At 48.2% G+C, this 15,905-nt stretch overlaps 1 protein-coding gene across 1 annotated transcript in view; it reads right to left on the bottom strand.

The window, feature by feature from the left end:
- Positions 1-11,764, bottom strand: part of LOC119450745 (evasin P1181-like) — a 164,507-nt gene extending 152,743 nt beyond the window's left edge. The window contains exon 1 of the mRNA XM_049666185.1: positions 11,711-11,764. Coding sequence (XP_049522142.1) covers positions 11,711-11,750 — 40 coding nt within the window. The 5' untranslated portion in view covers positions 11,751-11,764. The remainder of the gene's footprint in view (positions 1-11,710) is intronic.
- Between the last annotated feature and the right edge of the window lie 4,141 nt (positions 11,765-15,905).

Raw genomic sequence — 15,905 nt, 5'->3', positions numbered from 1 at the left:
TTTCCATGCATATTGCTCCGCTTCCGCTGTTAGGCTGGCTATCCGAAGTTTGAGCTGTCTGTTTAATTTCTGGCGTTTCCATCGCCGCGTTAGGTCCCTCCTTGCGTCCTATAGATAAATAAGATGATTCTCGATTGCGGGGGTATCTGTGTTAGTTCGAAGGATGCGCGTGTATCACTCTCGCGTCTCTAATAGCATGTGGGTCCATTCTTCGTATTGTTCTATGGGCTCGTTTAGGGGGCTATGCACTTCGTTCCTGAAGGCGGTCCAATCGGTGATTCTAGCTTGTGCTCTGCGTTTGTAGTGGTATCTATGGTGTAGCGTTAATTCGATGATACAGTGATCGCTCCGAAGCGTTTCGTGAGGGTTAATACATTGCAGTCGTATACATTCTTTGCTAGCGATAGGTCAGGGCACGTATCCCGGGATACACAGTAGCCTATCCTCGTTGGTAGCTGCCGTTCCGTGAGTAATGTAAGACCACAATTATATATGGCTGACGATAATTTCCTTCCTTTGGGGTCTTCTTTAAGGTATCCCCATTGAAATGCATGTGCGTTAAAATCCCCCGCTATGACGAGCGGGTCTTGTTTCGCGTGACGGAGTGTCTTCTGAAATAGTTCGTCGAATGCAGCATGCCCTTTCTCGAGGTCTGCTATAGACGATAAGAATGTAGACGTTGGGTTTGGATCTCGTGGGAGGAAGAAGTTGAATAAAAGTGTATTCTACGTTTTGTATGAGCTTGAGATCTATGGATAGAGCAGTGCAGTCTTTGCGTGCCAGCAGGCATGTAGATGTCTTGGTTTGGTGCGTGCTGTACTGTCTGAGTTTGGCCTCGGTATTTGCATCCTGGAGTGCGATAATGTCAGGCATTTGAGCTAGAGACTCTACGTATTGTTGCAGGGTTTCTCTTTTTCTTACGGAAGCCCCTACAATTGCATTGCACAATTTTCAGAATGGATGCGTTAGTCATCTTGTTCCTGTAGGTCGTAGTCTTGGGGTTCCTCTCCAGTAACCCACGTATCGCCTCTATCTGCTCGTTTACTACTTTTTCTCCCACATAGTTTGGGGATCTTCGGCCGTGTGCACTCGGCGTGTTCTACAATTTACGCTCGATATTTACTTCGAGGGTCTGCAGCTGGAGCAGCCGTGGCTCCAGGACTGCTTGGAGTGTTCGTTCTATTGTGTCTCTGAGGTTTTCTTTATGGCTGTTTGCAGGCTTCGTTCAATGATGTTTTGGAGTTCTCGCTCCTTGTCTGCTTGCAGGCGATGTATGCACCGCATGACTATAGCTTCTATTATAGCCTCATCAATGGCACCGCTGTTACTTTTTGTATTGCTTTCCGCACTTGACCCGGACCTAGATTCCTCAACAGCGTGAGTTCCCGCCTGTATTGTGGGTAGTGGATGTCTTCCTCCATCTCTGCTTCATCTACTGCATTTGCGCGTGAGGCCTTATGATTACCGATTGTTTTCGCACGCTAACACTTCAGCTCTATCAGTTCTTCTCTTCATCGAATATTTTTTTAAATTTAGGTCTTTCTTCAGCCAACGAGGGGGGCCCGGAGGCAGCAATGCCAGCCCAGCTCACCTTGTTAGGGTTCTTGTCTTCTCTTCTGCCTGGCGTGTCATCCCGGGCTGCTGGACGACTGCTTTCCTTGGCCGGGTGCCGGTGGTTGTCCGCTGCTGTCTTGGAGAGTGTGCCGGGTGTGTCGGTTAGTTCCGCCTTGCCGGCCCTCCCAGGCGATGGTGATGTTGAGCGTCGACACGGTTTGATGTTCTGTTGTCCTTGATTGTTGGAGATGTTGGTGTTCCTCACCTGGCTTCGTCGGCGTTGACCGCCAATGGCTCGCCGATATTTCCACTTGCACTCAATGGATCCCGTGCGGACCGTTGCACAGACTGCACTTGGCGTGGCATTCGTGTCCGGCCTCTGGATTTAGCGTCACACAAGTTGAGCAGCGGGCGACATGCGGATTAAGGCATACGTCCGTCCGATGGCCCACTGTCCAGTGGTGGGTGCACACTGGTGTATTCTTTCGGTAGAGGCGCACAGGGACTGCCTCCCCCCAGTAGAAGATGGTGTATGGCACTTTTCTGCCTTCAAATGTAAGCAGTACTGCATTTGAGTTGCTCTGTTTTCGGACCCCTATAATCGCTGCATCCGGCGGGTATATCGCTTCGGTGATGTTGGCTTCGGTGGTTGCAGGGTTTACTTGAGTTACCCCACGGCGCATGTCCGTCGCCTTGAGGTAGGTATGCACAGCGCACACCTAGCAGTATGTGCATTACTGCCAGTACTTGCCATATGTGCTGCGCCTCTCGTATTCCATTGACTACGATGTTTTCTTCCCATGCCGACCAGATAGAGAGTACCTGAGACCCGCGCAGGAGTCCAGCAGCTGTATATATGGCTTCTCCGTTTAAGTTGCTGCCCTTGTATTGAGTGAGGTTGCACACATCTCTGGGTTTCATCGCTGCGACAGCGCCCTCCGCCCCTATCTTCGGGTTCGCTGTTGGCTTCTAGCGCTTCGGTCCTCCCTGCTCGCCGGTAGCAGGCCCGGTTCCGTAGTTGCCTGCCCCGTTCCCGTAGAGAAGCGATGCCCGTTGTTATAAAGCGGCGGAAGTCGGCCCCACACTAGCAAACACTGCAGTCTTCTTCTGGATTACACATTCGGTAGTCTTATCAAACACTGGTGTTGTTACAGTTCGCACTTCGTACACCTGCATAGTTTCTGGGTCGTACCCCCGCACGATACTCATGGCGACTGCACCTGCTGCCGAGCCGGCAACAGCGCGCTGGCTGCGCTCAGCCTTTGGCTTAGAGCCGGCTCCGCGTGGGAAACTGTCCAAGGTCCGTAGAAAGCCGAAAAGTTGGCCCACCTGATTGAAGCTGGTCTCTACGGACTCCTCATGCCGAGCTTGACATGGTCCTGTTGATTTCCGAGTGCTGCGATGATATTATCCACCATGAGGATTTCGCGAACACGGAGCCGATGTGTAGCTCAACCGCTCGGCACGGAAGCCCTCCGCGTCTCCCCCGAGCATTAAAGAAGTACGCGAATCAATGCTGTTTTAGGGTGGTGACAGCCTTTGTAAGGGTACTTGCCGCCGCCAGCTAAATTGGCGGTTTAAATTTGGGGACCAAAATGGGGAAACACCAGCCGACAGACCGCGTTCCCCGCAACAATTGGTGATGTGAAACTAATTAACTTCTTTTAATAAACTTTGGCCACAGCAGTCATAGACACATAGCGTGTCTGAGCGCAATACACGCCACGTCTACGTTTTAGTTAAACAGGCTAATAAGCACAGTCTTTATTACAGCACACTTCGAAAAACACCCTTACAAGTGGAAGGCAACGACAATGCTTAATGCAGTTCACATTCTTGGCGTGAGATATAATACTACCGGGATCGAATCCCGACCATGGTGGCCGTATTTCGATGGGAGCAAAATGCGAAAACACCCGTGTACTTAGATTTAGGTGCACGTTAAAGAACCCCAGGCGGTCCAAATTTCCGGAGTCCCCCACTACGGCGTGCCTCATAATCAGATCGTGGTTGTGGCACGTAAAACCCCATAATTTATTTATATAATACTACGACGAGCCCGCCATTGTCCCTTATAAATTATTGATTTATATGTGTCGCACGATATGCAATAGAAAATTAGTTTCATACGTTAAAATAAAAGCAAAATACTTTGACCTCAGCAGTCATAGACATATAGCGTGTCTGAGCGCAATACACGGCACGTCTACGTTTTAATTAAACAGGCTAGTAAGCACAGTCTTTATTACAGCACACTTCGAAAAACACACTTACCAGTGGAAGGCAACGACAATGCTTAATGCAGTTCACATTCTTGGCGTGAGATATAATACTACCACGAGCCCGCCATCGTGCCTTATAAATTATTGCTTTATATGTGTCGCACGACATGCAATATAAAATAAGTTGCATATGTTAAAATAAATGAAAAATACACCTAGTATATTAAATATACATGCAAGTTTCATATGCGCATTGGTGCAAAACTAAATTAAAGAAAATTAGTAGATCGCGTGCCAGCATAGGTACATCAGAGCGCGACTGCACAACCATGACCAGCCCGGTGGCACCGTCGCCGCTCATCGTGTACCCACCACGTACGCCTAAGGCCTTCCATGGCGATGCGTTTGAAGATGTGGAAGATTGGTTAGAACATTTCGAGCGAGTCGCAGATTTCAATTAATGGGACGAGGCACAGAAGCTTCGCAACGTGTACTTTGCGTTAGAAGAGTCAGCGAGGACATGGTACGTGAACCATGAAGCAGCATTGTCTTCATGGCAAGAATTTCGGCGACATTTCGGCGAATGTGTCGGCATGTACATCGAGGACATGTCCCGCCTCTTCAAGGGCGCGGACCCAAACATGACCGAAGATAAGAAACTACGCTATCTGATGCGTGGCGTTAAGCAAGAGCTGTTTGCAGGACTCGTTCGCAACCCACCACGCAGTGTTGCTGAGTTTCGCACCGAAGCGACGACCATAGAAAAAGCACTGCATCAGCGTGCCCATCACTACAATCGTGATGTCAGCACTGCACCAGCCGACCTCCTGTCAGCAAGCCCAGGCTGCAACACCGAGGCGCTAATAGAACTGGTGCGGTCCATCGTAAAGGAAGAGCTTCGAAAGCTGCAGCCACCGCAAGCCACGCCGACAGTTTCAACTCTCGCCGCCGTCATTCGCGATGAAGTTTGGCATGCCATTCTGCAGCCAGGATTTCAGGAACCGCCTGTTCATCTAGAACAAGCGCCACCGGTACGTCACGTGCCGACGTACGCTGATGTGTTATGCCAGCCATCCATGCATAATGCTCCATTCGCTGCTCCCAGTAGCCGCCAGCCGACTCCGCGCAGTGAACCCCTTCTAGCAGAGCTGAGGCCACGAAAAAGCGACGTGTGGAGTGCACCCGACCGGACGCCACTCTGTTTCCACTGTGGAGAAGTTGGACACCTTTACAGAATGTGCCCATATCGCAGAGCAGGTCTTCGTGCCTTTACGATGAATGCACCTTGCCCCCGTAATGGTGAAAGACCCATGGAAATTCAGGACTACTTGTCCAGACAACAGGACTCGGCGGCTCGATACCAACACCAGCCACGATCACCAGCGTTTACACGCTTCCGATCACCTAGCCCACGGCTGTCCTCGAGTTCACCAAGACGTCGTTCACTGAGCCCACGTCAGGAAAACTAAAGCGAGCGACCTGTGGAGGCGAGGCCGCTGACGTTGGAAAAAGCCGAGATCCTCCGTCAAGTTTACCGAGCAGCAGCGACGAACAGAAACAGGTGAATAAGATAAGTAAACAGAGCATTTCTTCAGACTTGCGCATTGCCATAGACGGTCGCGAACTGAATGCCTTAGTGGACACAGGTGCTGATTATTCCGTCGTAAGATATGCACTCGCAAAGGAACTGAAAAATGTTTTGATGCCGTGGAGTGGACTCCAGATACGCACAGCTGGTGGGCACTTCATTACACCCCTGGGTACATGCACAGAGAGAATTGGAAATCGAGGTCTTGCTTACGTCGCTGACTTTGTTGTATTACCGGAATGTTCGAAGGATGTAATAGTCGGGATGGACTTTCTTCTAGCAAACGGTGCCATAATCAACCTGCAGAATTCTTGTGTGTCCTTTTCTACGAATCAGGATATAGATATGCAAAAGTCCGAGGAGCCAGAGCACGTTACCTTGCGGATTACTGACGATGACGTACCGTGCCACCACGATGCGGCATTCTGGTTCGCGTAAGAAGTGAAGCATTCGACGACTCGGAAGGCATAGCGGATGCCAACATCGAGCTACTGTTGAAGAAAGGTATTTGTATAGCACGGGGAATTGTTCAGCAACGCGATGGGTGTGCTGATGTATTACTGACGAATTTCGGAAGTGAATTCCAGCATGTCGCAAAGAGCACAACCATCGCCTTTCTACACAGCGTTACTGCAGTCACAGATGTATGTAGCTTAGCGTCTACGCCACCTGCTGTACAAACTACGCATGACGCCATAATGTCAGTTGCAATTAGCCCAAGTCTGTCGCCAACCCAGAAAAAATTGATGGAAGAGCTCATAAACGACTTCGCAGAATGTTTCTCCACTTCGTCAAAGGTACGGCGCACACCGATTGTTAAACACCGTATAATAACAGACGAAGCAACCAGAGCAGTCTACCCGTACCAGTGATACCCGTACCGAGTATCACCGGTTGAACGAGAGATCATAAAGAGTCAGGTGCAAGAGATGCTTAAGGACGATGTCATTCGGCCATCAAACAGCACGTGGGCGTCACCCGTAGTTCTGAGAAAAAAAGGAGAATACACTGAGATTCTGTGTTGATTACCGGAAATTGAACAGCGTGACCAAGATTTATGTGTACCCCCTGCCACGCATTGATGACACCTTGGATCGGCTACGACATGCAAAATTTTTCGCTTCCCTACGCCTCAAGAGAGGGTACTGGCAAATTGAAGTGGACGAAAGAGACCGCGAAAAAACTGCTTTCGTTACCGCAGACGGCCTTGTACGAGTTCAAAGCACTTCCATTTGGCCTCTGTTGTACGCCGGCGACAGAGTCCTCTCGGGTCTCAAATGGCAGTCGTACTTAGTTTACCTAGACGACTCGGTGGTATTTTCTGCAACATTCCACCAGCATGCGCAGAGGCTGCGTTTAGTGCTCCAAGCTATCCGCTCCGTAGGCCTGACCATTAAACCTGAAAAATGTTAGTTTGGATTCCAAGAACTTCGTTTTCTGGGTCACGTAATCAGCGCACAAGGTGTTGGCCCGGATCCCGACAAGACTGTTGCCGTTGCGCGATTTCCGAAACCGACAGACAAGAAGGCAATTCGGTGATTTTTGGGACTATGCGCTTATTACAGACGATTTGTAGAAAGCTTCTACAAAATGGCCGAACCTCTAACGAGACTTACTAAAGAAGACGCACACTTCATGTGGCTTGCAGAGGAAGAGGTTGCCTTCAATAAAATAAAGGAACGATTGCAAGCTCCACCGATCCTCGCCCACTACGACGAACGGCGGACACAGAAGTGCATACCGACGCAAGCAATCTTGGTCTCGGCGCCGTTCTAGTTCAATGGCAAAACGCGGAAGAGAAAGTCATAGCATATGCTAACCGCACCCTCTCGAAAGCTGAAACGAACTACTCTGCGACGGAAAAGGAATGTTTGGCTGTCATATGGGCTATCAGCAAGTTCCGACCATACCTTTACGGCAGGCCGTTCCGTGCAGTCAGCGATCACCATTCCCTTTGCTGGCTGCCAAACCTAAAGGACCGATCTGGACGACTTGGGAGGTGGAGTCTCAGGCTCCAAGAATACAACATTACGGTTGTATACAGGTGTGGGAAAAAACATCACGATGCTGACTGCTTGTCCCGCTCACCAGTGGAGTCTGCTCCTTCTGACGAAGAAGATTTCCCGTTCCTTACTGTGATGACAGCTTCGGAAATTGCTGAGCATCAACGGGTCGACACAGAACTCCTATTACTTATCAAGCACCTCGAAGGACACGACGTTCAAGTTCTGCGTATGTCTATGCGAGGTTTATCGTCATTTTGCCTCAGAGATAATGCGCTCTACAAGGGGAACTTTGAACACAATAAGAAAAAATTCTTACTCGTCGTGCCATCAGCTATACGACCGGAAATTTTAGAAGCTTGCCATGACGAACCATCGTCGGGTCACTTAGGTGTCAGCCGGATGTTCGCCAGAATTCGACTCAGATACTTCTGGCCTAAGTTATTAGCGTCGGTGCAGTATTACGTGAAGACATGCCGGGAATGTCAAAGGCGCAAAACACCACCCGTCAAACCGGTCGGCCTTCTTCAACCCATAGACCAACCGAAGACTCCATTTGAGCAAGTTGGAATGGACCTGCTTGGACCGTTCCCAACGTCATCTACAGAGAAGAGATGGATCGTAGTGGCGACAGACTATTTAACACGATGTGCTAAAACAGGCTGCCTTGAACGAGGAACGGCAGTTGAAGTTTCGGAGTTCTTCGTTTATAACATAGTCCTGCGACATAGCGCGCCAATGGTCGTGATTACGGATCGAGGAGCAGCCTTCACAGCTGAGTTGATGCAGTACAGTTATGAAGATGACGCACACCAGTCACAGGAAAAGCACTGCATACCATCCCCAAACCACGGCCGCTGGATAAAAAAAAGTTTTTTTTATGCAGCGGCCGTACCCAAACAAACGGCCTGACGAAACGTCTAAACCGAACCCTGGCCGACATGCTGTCCATGTATGTCGATCTCGAACATACGACACGCAATTTAACATAAGACACGCATAATACACGCGAACATAAGACACGCAAGACACGCATAAGCACATAAGGGACGCAATTTTGCCCTACGCTAGCTTCGCCTATAATACGGCTGTTCAAGAGACAACTCAGGTCACTGCATTTTAACTGGTCTATGGCCGCATAGTCACAACCACACTGGATGCTATGTTACCAGTTTATGCTGACAACAACAGCAACAACAACCCATACGACGTGGACGACTTCCTACAACGAGCTGAAGAAGCCTGTCAGTTGGCACGGTTCCGTATACGCCGGCAACAACGTAGGGACGCCAGCTACTACAACCTGCGCCGCAGAGAGGTTCAGTACCAGCCAGGCGATAAAGTGGGGGTATGGACACCAGTGCGTCGTCGCGGCCTATCCGAAAAACTCCTTCGCCGATACTTTGGTCCTTACGAAGTTATTCGCTGAGTAGGTGGCCTGAATTACGAAGTCGTTCGTCATGGACAAGAGCTATCAAAGCGCCACTAAGCTTCCAGAGGTCGTACATGTAGTTCGCATGAAGCCGTACTTCAACAGACAATGAAAACACTTCTGTATATGAAATTTCTTTCACGCGCATCGGGACGATGCGTTTTCAGGAGGGGGAGTAATGACTGCAGAGATCTCTCCACGCGAAGTATCCTTCGAGGCGTCTCATCGCACCGCCGTTAGAAGAGCGCCAGCAATGCCTCACGCATGGCAAGACAGCGCGTGTCTCGTGCACGCGAACGCGGCTGCGCGTGTGCTCAATCTTCAGACGTGGCTGACTGTGGAACGGGATCCTGTTAACTCTGCTCGCCAATTGTGTGAATGTGTTTTAATGTTAAGTTTCCGGTCACAAGTTCGCCCACAATAAATCAGTTTGTTTAGCGTGCTCCATTGAAGAATGCTACAATATATATATATATATATATATATATATATATATATATATACATATAGTCATACTATAAGAAGCCAACAGCCTATCCAGGTTGGCTCATTTTAGCTGCGGCAAATTTTTTTTACAACTGCCTCTGGCAGGTAGCACAACTATAAACCTACTACTCGGTGAGGCGGACATTACTTCCCCGATAAAACAAAACACCTACTTCAATAATTAAAATAATTACGCTAACTACCTTTTTAAATAGATATTTTAGGGCACATCTTTCAATCTACGAATTATAGCCGCTGAGTTCGACTGAACCAGTTTCAAGATATTAATTTTCAAAGTGTCCGACGAAATGCATGGGCGTTCCAGTTAACTTTGTGCTTCAATGCATAAAACACCGTTTTTCTCAAAAAGTTAACTGGAACGCCCATGCATTTCGGCGGACACTTGCCTATCCGCAAGTGTGTGGCTATACGGCGTTTCTATCACAACGACTAACGCGCAACCATCCTAAACAGCCAGACGAGGTACTGTAGATGCGCCCCATGCATGAGCGCCCTGATCTCCTAATCCGACCGTGTGATAATTGATGCACTACTTCCGTCCATTAAACATGGAACAAACGACCGCGGCTGCGCAGCTAACACAGGCATACACATGCGTAAACCACTGCGCGGCCATTGCCGTTTGTTTCTTTTTCAGCTTGCTTTTCTTTTTACATCAAAGCATATTTTATTAGCGTCAAGCATTTCCAATCAATAAAAGGTTAATTTAAAATGACTACCGAATCTGCTTTTCACATTAGCCTATGTATATTTTAAGCATTGCTACCGAGGTTACACACTTCGACGCAGCGAAATGAGTTCGCGGAGAACACTGGCTGTCGAGTGCGTTCTGTAGCGAGTGTCACAAAGCGTTTCCGCGTGATAGCCCGCGAATGACACTATAGAGCGGCGAAGTCCACTCGCTAAAAATGACACTAAATTTGCTCCTTGTGATAGGGGTAGCACAGCCTTCGGAATCGGCCCACATACCGCGGAGTGAGAGAGAATAAACTTTATACAAAAGACCACACGAGCGTAGTAGGTCCTCCGCTCTGCAGTGGGTGGTCCCCTCAGTCCAGGAGGCCAGCGGCCTTAGCTGCCCTTCTCCCTCGGTTGACCATGTTGAGCTGATTCGTCGAGTCGGAGCTGGACAGTGCTGCCTCCCATTGCCGTGGGGTGGGGTGTGTTATGGATGTGAGCTGTGGTGTGTTTGCGCAAGCCCATACCATGTGGTAAAGCGTTGCGCATTGATCGCAGTGTGGGCACTTATAGGAATACAGCGCAGGGTGTATGGCGTCACATACCGCGGACATTTTTTTCCACCAGCTAACACTAGATGGAAGCGGTTTGATATCGTGCCGCCTTAAAATGACGATAAGATTTTATGTCATCGTCATTTCAACATAGGCCACATAGCAGCCATAAGTATGCACGATTGTATGATACTTAGATGCAAGTGACGTAACAACCCGTGTTTCTCCCGCTTACGCTCGTCCAGCACCCGTGTAGAATCGAACAATCTTCTCGTCGCAAACTCGTGTCGAAAGGCCGGGGTACAAATCCTGCCGTCGTCATTATACGATCGATCTCGTCGTCGTACTTGTTGTTGTCATCCGAAACAAACTCGCATCGCCAAGAACGTGAAGCGTACACGTGCCTTTACCGTCACAAAACGCTCTCTAGGCTACCGAACATTTCTATAGCGCATTGCTATGCACATCCATGATGGCCATGAAAATTTAGTTTATCAAGCTTGTTGTCGCAAGCCTATTCCCCCAGCTTCGGTTACAACATGCCTAAGATATAAAAGCACAGTCAATACATTTGAAAGATCGTCAGGCCATGATATTCATGCTATCTATATGAAACCAAATTACATCCACGATGTTATCTTAATCCGTAAATTATTATTTATTTTACCGTAAAAAGAAGAGATCATTCTATATAAATCATCCTAACGAAACAATATGCACGCTAAGATCATGTTTTTTTCTTAAAATATTAAGTAGTTACATCATATTCTATTGTGTTTTTATTTACTTAGAGATAGATCACGCGACACAGCACGTTTAACGATGGTAACCAAACCTGATAACACGTTCTTTTCATCCTTTATTCTGTTGGAAATTTCTCCTCTTAGCAAAAAAAAAACGAAACTAGGAAAAATATCGCCAGAATAATGAAATCGAATCTTAGCACATGTTGTATTTAATGAAAGCAGCACGTAATAGACAACTGAGCGTGGTGCACCGCCCAACATTGTTATATTCCTTTTTGACGGCCAATGCGAAACCTTCCGGCAAAACAATTTCTCTCGTTATATTTTAGCGGTGCTTCTGTAGCAGGCTCAGAGGTTTTGTAATAACTGCATTTCAAGAAGGCTTTATATAGAATAAAATTACCCAGTTCAATAAATCGTACTTACACAATATTACGACGACAAAAGCACATAACGAGAGCGCCATTGATGCTGTGACTTGTGAGCGGTCCTGGTTGGGTATGTCTTTCTTACATATATGAGTGCCTATTTATACCTCAATGCTTAACATGACCGAGTTCCGGGCGAATTGTCTACAAATGTGATCTCTTGTATTTTTTTGCTGCCAGGCAGCCCTCTCTGACCTTCTAAGTGCAACGCACACAAGGGCGAACAAAAACAATAGATACGCACAAAGCGCTCACCCTAGCAAGATCTGTGAGGCGTTTGCATTAACTTGTTTACATTCCTGTACCATAAGGAAATGTAAAGCTACATAGAATAGCGGCATTTGTGAGCGAATAACAGCGGTGTGTACGGAAATATCAGTACATCTGTCTGACCTTCTACGCACAGCGCGCACAAGAGTCACACAAAATAAATATTGGCACATGAACAAACGGCTCACTTCAGTCTAGCAAGATCTGCGTGACATTTAGATTGTTTACATTCATGTGCTATAAAAAAACGTAAAGCTATTTGCAAAAGTGGCATATGTGACAAATAACATTGGCGAGGGCTGAAATACAGCCAAATTGCCGATAATTCGCTCCTTTTCTTTTCTCACGTCCAAGACGCCATTTAGAGCTGTCGCTCCGCTTGGTGACGGAGGTTTGATCCCAGTACCGTGCACGTAGTTCAATATTTTTTTTTAAGTGTGCGCTATTCGGTATACAGCTTCAGAGCCCAGCTAGCAGCCACGATCAGTAAAGTACAGGAGGTATCGCAAAGAACTCTTCGATTTAAAGGTCCCCTAAACCACCCAAAGGTTGAAATGCACGAGTCTACAACGAACATGTAGCCTCGAGAATGATTCGAAATGGTGCCGTAATGGCAGAGTTACACGCGTTTGATGATCGAAACACGGCCCTCGCTCGTTTCGCTCTTTCCTTCGCTACGCTCCGTTCGTCAGCTGGTCTCTCCTCCTCGCTGGGAGCACCGCCAAATGTCATGTGACATACGTCATCGCTAACGCGCTTTTCAAAACACTGTCCACTTCCGGTAAAGCTACGTCCACGCTAGCGGCAAACATGCCGACGGCGAACCGGCCTCCGTTGCCGTAGAACGTCTGCCGCGCGAGAGGTGTCCAAAGTAGACGGCAGTTCGGCCGGCTCACCGCCCACCGCACGATCGACGGGCCAATCGACGACCGCGACGCTGCACGCCAACGCCACCGGCGACGCAAACATCGTCTGCAGCTTCTGTTTCACGCAATATAAGTTGTGCTACATAAAGTGATGCCTAAATCGTACATTGTACGAAAAATGATAACCACTGGCAAACGTTAAACAAGAACGAGAGCTTCGATACATGTCGAGCTCAGCTACAGCGCACGGCTACCGACGGCAGACGACCGGCTCGGTTGTGCTCGCATCGCAGCGGCGCGCCGTCCGCTTTAGCTTTGAAGTGAACTGGAGAAGTCCTAGCGACGATATCGGCGCCGTCGAGCGATCGGCGGCGGTGAGGCTGCCGCACAAATTGGTTCCGGTGTCATCCTCTCTACGGCAAGAAAATCTCGCCGTTCGCGAGCAAAACCGCTGTCGAACGGCGGCCCGCGAATGGCAAACGGCGTGCGGCGAGTTACCGTGCCGGTAACGTGGACGGACCTTGGCCGCGACTGAGCGCTTCTCGGCTACCCGCTGTTGCTGCCGTGCCGGCCCGTGCTTATGCGAAGCGTGCCGCTATGGACGCGCGCACGTCTGGAAAGGCCAACACTGTCGCACTCTGTCCGCGCAGCCAATCAGACCGCTAAGCACGACACTGTTAGAATGCGAACGATTTGGCACTTGCGTTGCGAGCTGTATTTACCGATTCGCATGCGCGCACAAGCGAGCAGCATGACGAGGAAGACCAGGGAGCACGCGTACCTGCTGGTAGACTAACCGGAAGACGTAGGTTCTTGTTCGACCAATCGAGATCGTCGCCCCCGTTGACATCACCAGATGCATCCTGGTGACCTCACCACGACCGCTGGGGGTACCGGAATGGCCCAGAGAGGAGCACGGCGGTTTTTTTTTTTTTTTTTTTTTTTTTTTTTTTTTTTTTTGTCACGACCGCGGTGCGTAGCGCTGCAGCATTTGGCATCATTTATCGTGACCGCATTCTGAAGTCGATGCGCGTGTTTACTTGAAATGTTCAAAAAAAATATCTGAGGTGGTTTAGGGGCCCTTTAAAAATAAAGATTCTAAGGATGCGTATACTGATACGTGGCCTTCACCTCGCCCGGCTCCATGCGTCGGTGTAGATATAGGCTCGCACCTGCTGGCCGATCGCCATCCCGTGAATGTGCTTGCACTTCTCATATTGTGTTCAATCTGAAAAAAAAAATGCGTAACGTTTGCGGTTCTTCGTATGCATTTGTTCTGTACTTTACCGAGGACACTCAGCCCTGGTAATAGCACAGAACGAAGCTTGTAGATGTGCGGGCAAGCTACTGTCAATAGCCCCTCTCGAGATAATCGACAGTGAGGATGTCTCGTTCAATGAGACGGCTGTCAATTTAAGAAACAGAAACCAAGTCCTCAAGAACGCAACCTTACTACAGTCGGACTTCGATATAACGAAGTTGCACTTGCAGCGGAAAACTTTGTTAAATCGCGAATTTCATTAATTTGAGCTTTTAAAGCTTCAGCAGTAAAGAATTTCCCGGGGCATTCCCGGTCGTACGCACTTACAAACAAATCTCAAGAAGGTCGGGCCACCATAGCGCGGTTATGAGCGCCAGCACGTGCGGCTCAGATTGTGCCGAGTACAATGCACCGACGTGGCTCGCGGCGTTCGCGATATGCGTGCGTAGTTGGGCGCGGCGTCGTAAACCGCGCTTAGTGCCGCCGCCAGCGCCAACAAATTCAAATAGAAAGTGTAAAAAGATACGGATATTCGTCCTCAGCAAAAAAAAAAGAATGAAAGGTTCGTAGTTTTATCGGTATCGCGCGCGCTCAGGCAAAAATTATGAGATCTCATTCGATGACGCTAGTGCGCTAAACTAAGAAAAAGTAAATTTTGGAGTTTGAATTGTGAAAACCACCGTACGATTAATATTCATGCTGTAAAGGGGGACTCCGAATTATTTTCACCACCTGGGGTTCTTTATGGGCACCTCAATCTTAGTACAGGGGTGTTTTTGCATTTTGCCCCCATTGAAGTGGAGTTAAGTAGATATGTGCCAAGACTGAAGCCCTCAAGTAAGCATGAAGGCTTGGTGGTTGTGTACGAAAATAGAGAGAGATTTGATTCTCTTACGTGCAGGCATGGCAGTTCATGAGAATCATTGCTACTCTGTACATGGGGGAGAACATTCTGAAGCAAAAGCTTCTGAGTTTTTTTTTTTTAATCTAGAAAAGCAAGCTGCATGTGATACAACCTTTTGAAATGCGCACTCCACGGCTTGTCTTACCGAGCTCATTGATGTATTGAATTCTTGCTATGTTTCAGTAAGGTTGGCATCATCGTACGGCTTTGTGAGTAGTGGCCACAGAGGATATGCTGGGTCCCCGTAGATCGTACAATCTCTGCCTAGGACCATTGTCTCCTGTTGCCAATACAGTAGACTCTCACGCAAAATGCCTGAATTGAAGCAAAAGCTCTCCGTCATTCATAGAATATCTGAATGACTGATGTCTTCATAAATGCTACAGAACATCTCGTTGATCCAATGTAAATAATTGTGCTGATAAAATGCACATATTAGCATTTATGTGAGGCAAAGCCGTGTTTAAGTGTTAATAACATCTTATGGACAGATTGTAATGATGTCATTTTGAGTTCCATTTTGAGGTACGAGGACACCGCCAAGCTGCATAAGGAAATATAACAGTATGACTGGCAACTTCATGCACTGTTTATATAATGCACCATTTGCAAGATTTGCCAAATAAGGCAGATGTAAAATGTGAGACCCCTACGCCGTAATGACACGGAGGCGAGGCCCTATGCTTGCCAAGGAAAAAAAGGCGATGATGGGCATATGCACAGTGCAGTATTACACGTATAGCTATATACGAGGGTGCTGTATCACAGTGGAATGTAAACATCTTGGAGCAATTGAATAGAATAAGCACATACGGATTGCCTAAATCATACAAAGTCTACACTAAATCAAACGATGTCCATTTTTGCACCTTCCGGCGCATCAAAGCTCTGC

The sequence above is a fragment of the Dermacentor silvarum genome, chromosome 4, assembly GCF_013339745.2.
Source record: "Dermacentor silvarum isolate Dsil-2018 chromosome 4, BIME_Dsil_1.4, whole genome shotgun sequence".
NCBI classification, from domain to species: Eukaryota; Metazoa; Arthropoda; class Arachnida; order Ixodida; family Ixodidae; genus Dermacentor; species Dermacentor silvarum.
The sequence above is the reverse complement of the archived record's forward strand: the minus strand, read 5'-3'. Positions and strand labels throughout refer to the sequence as shown.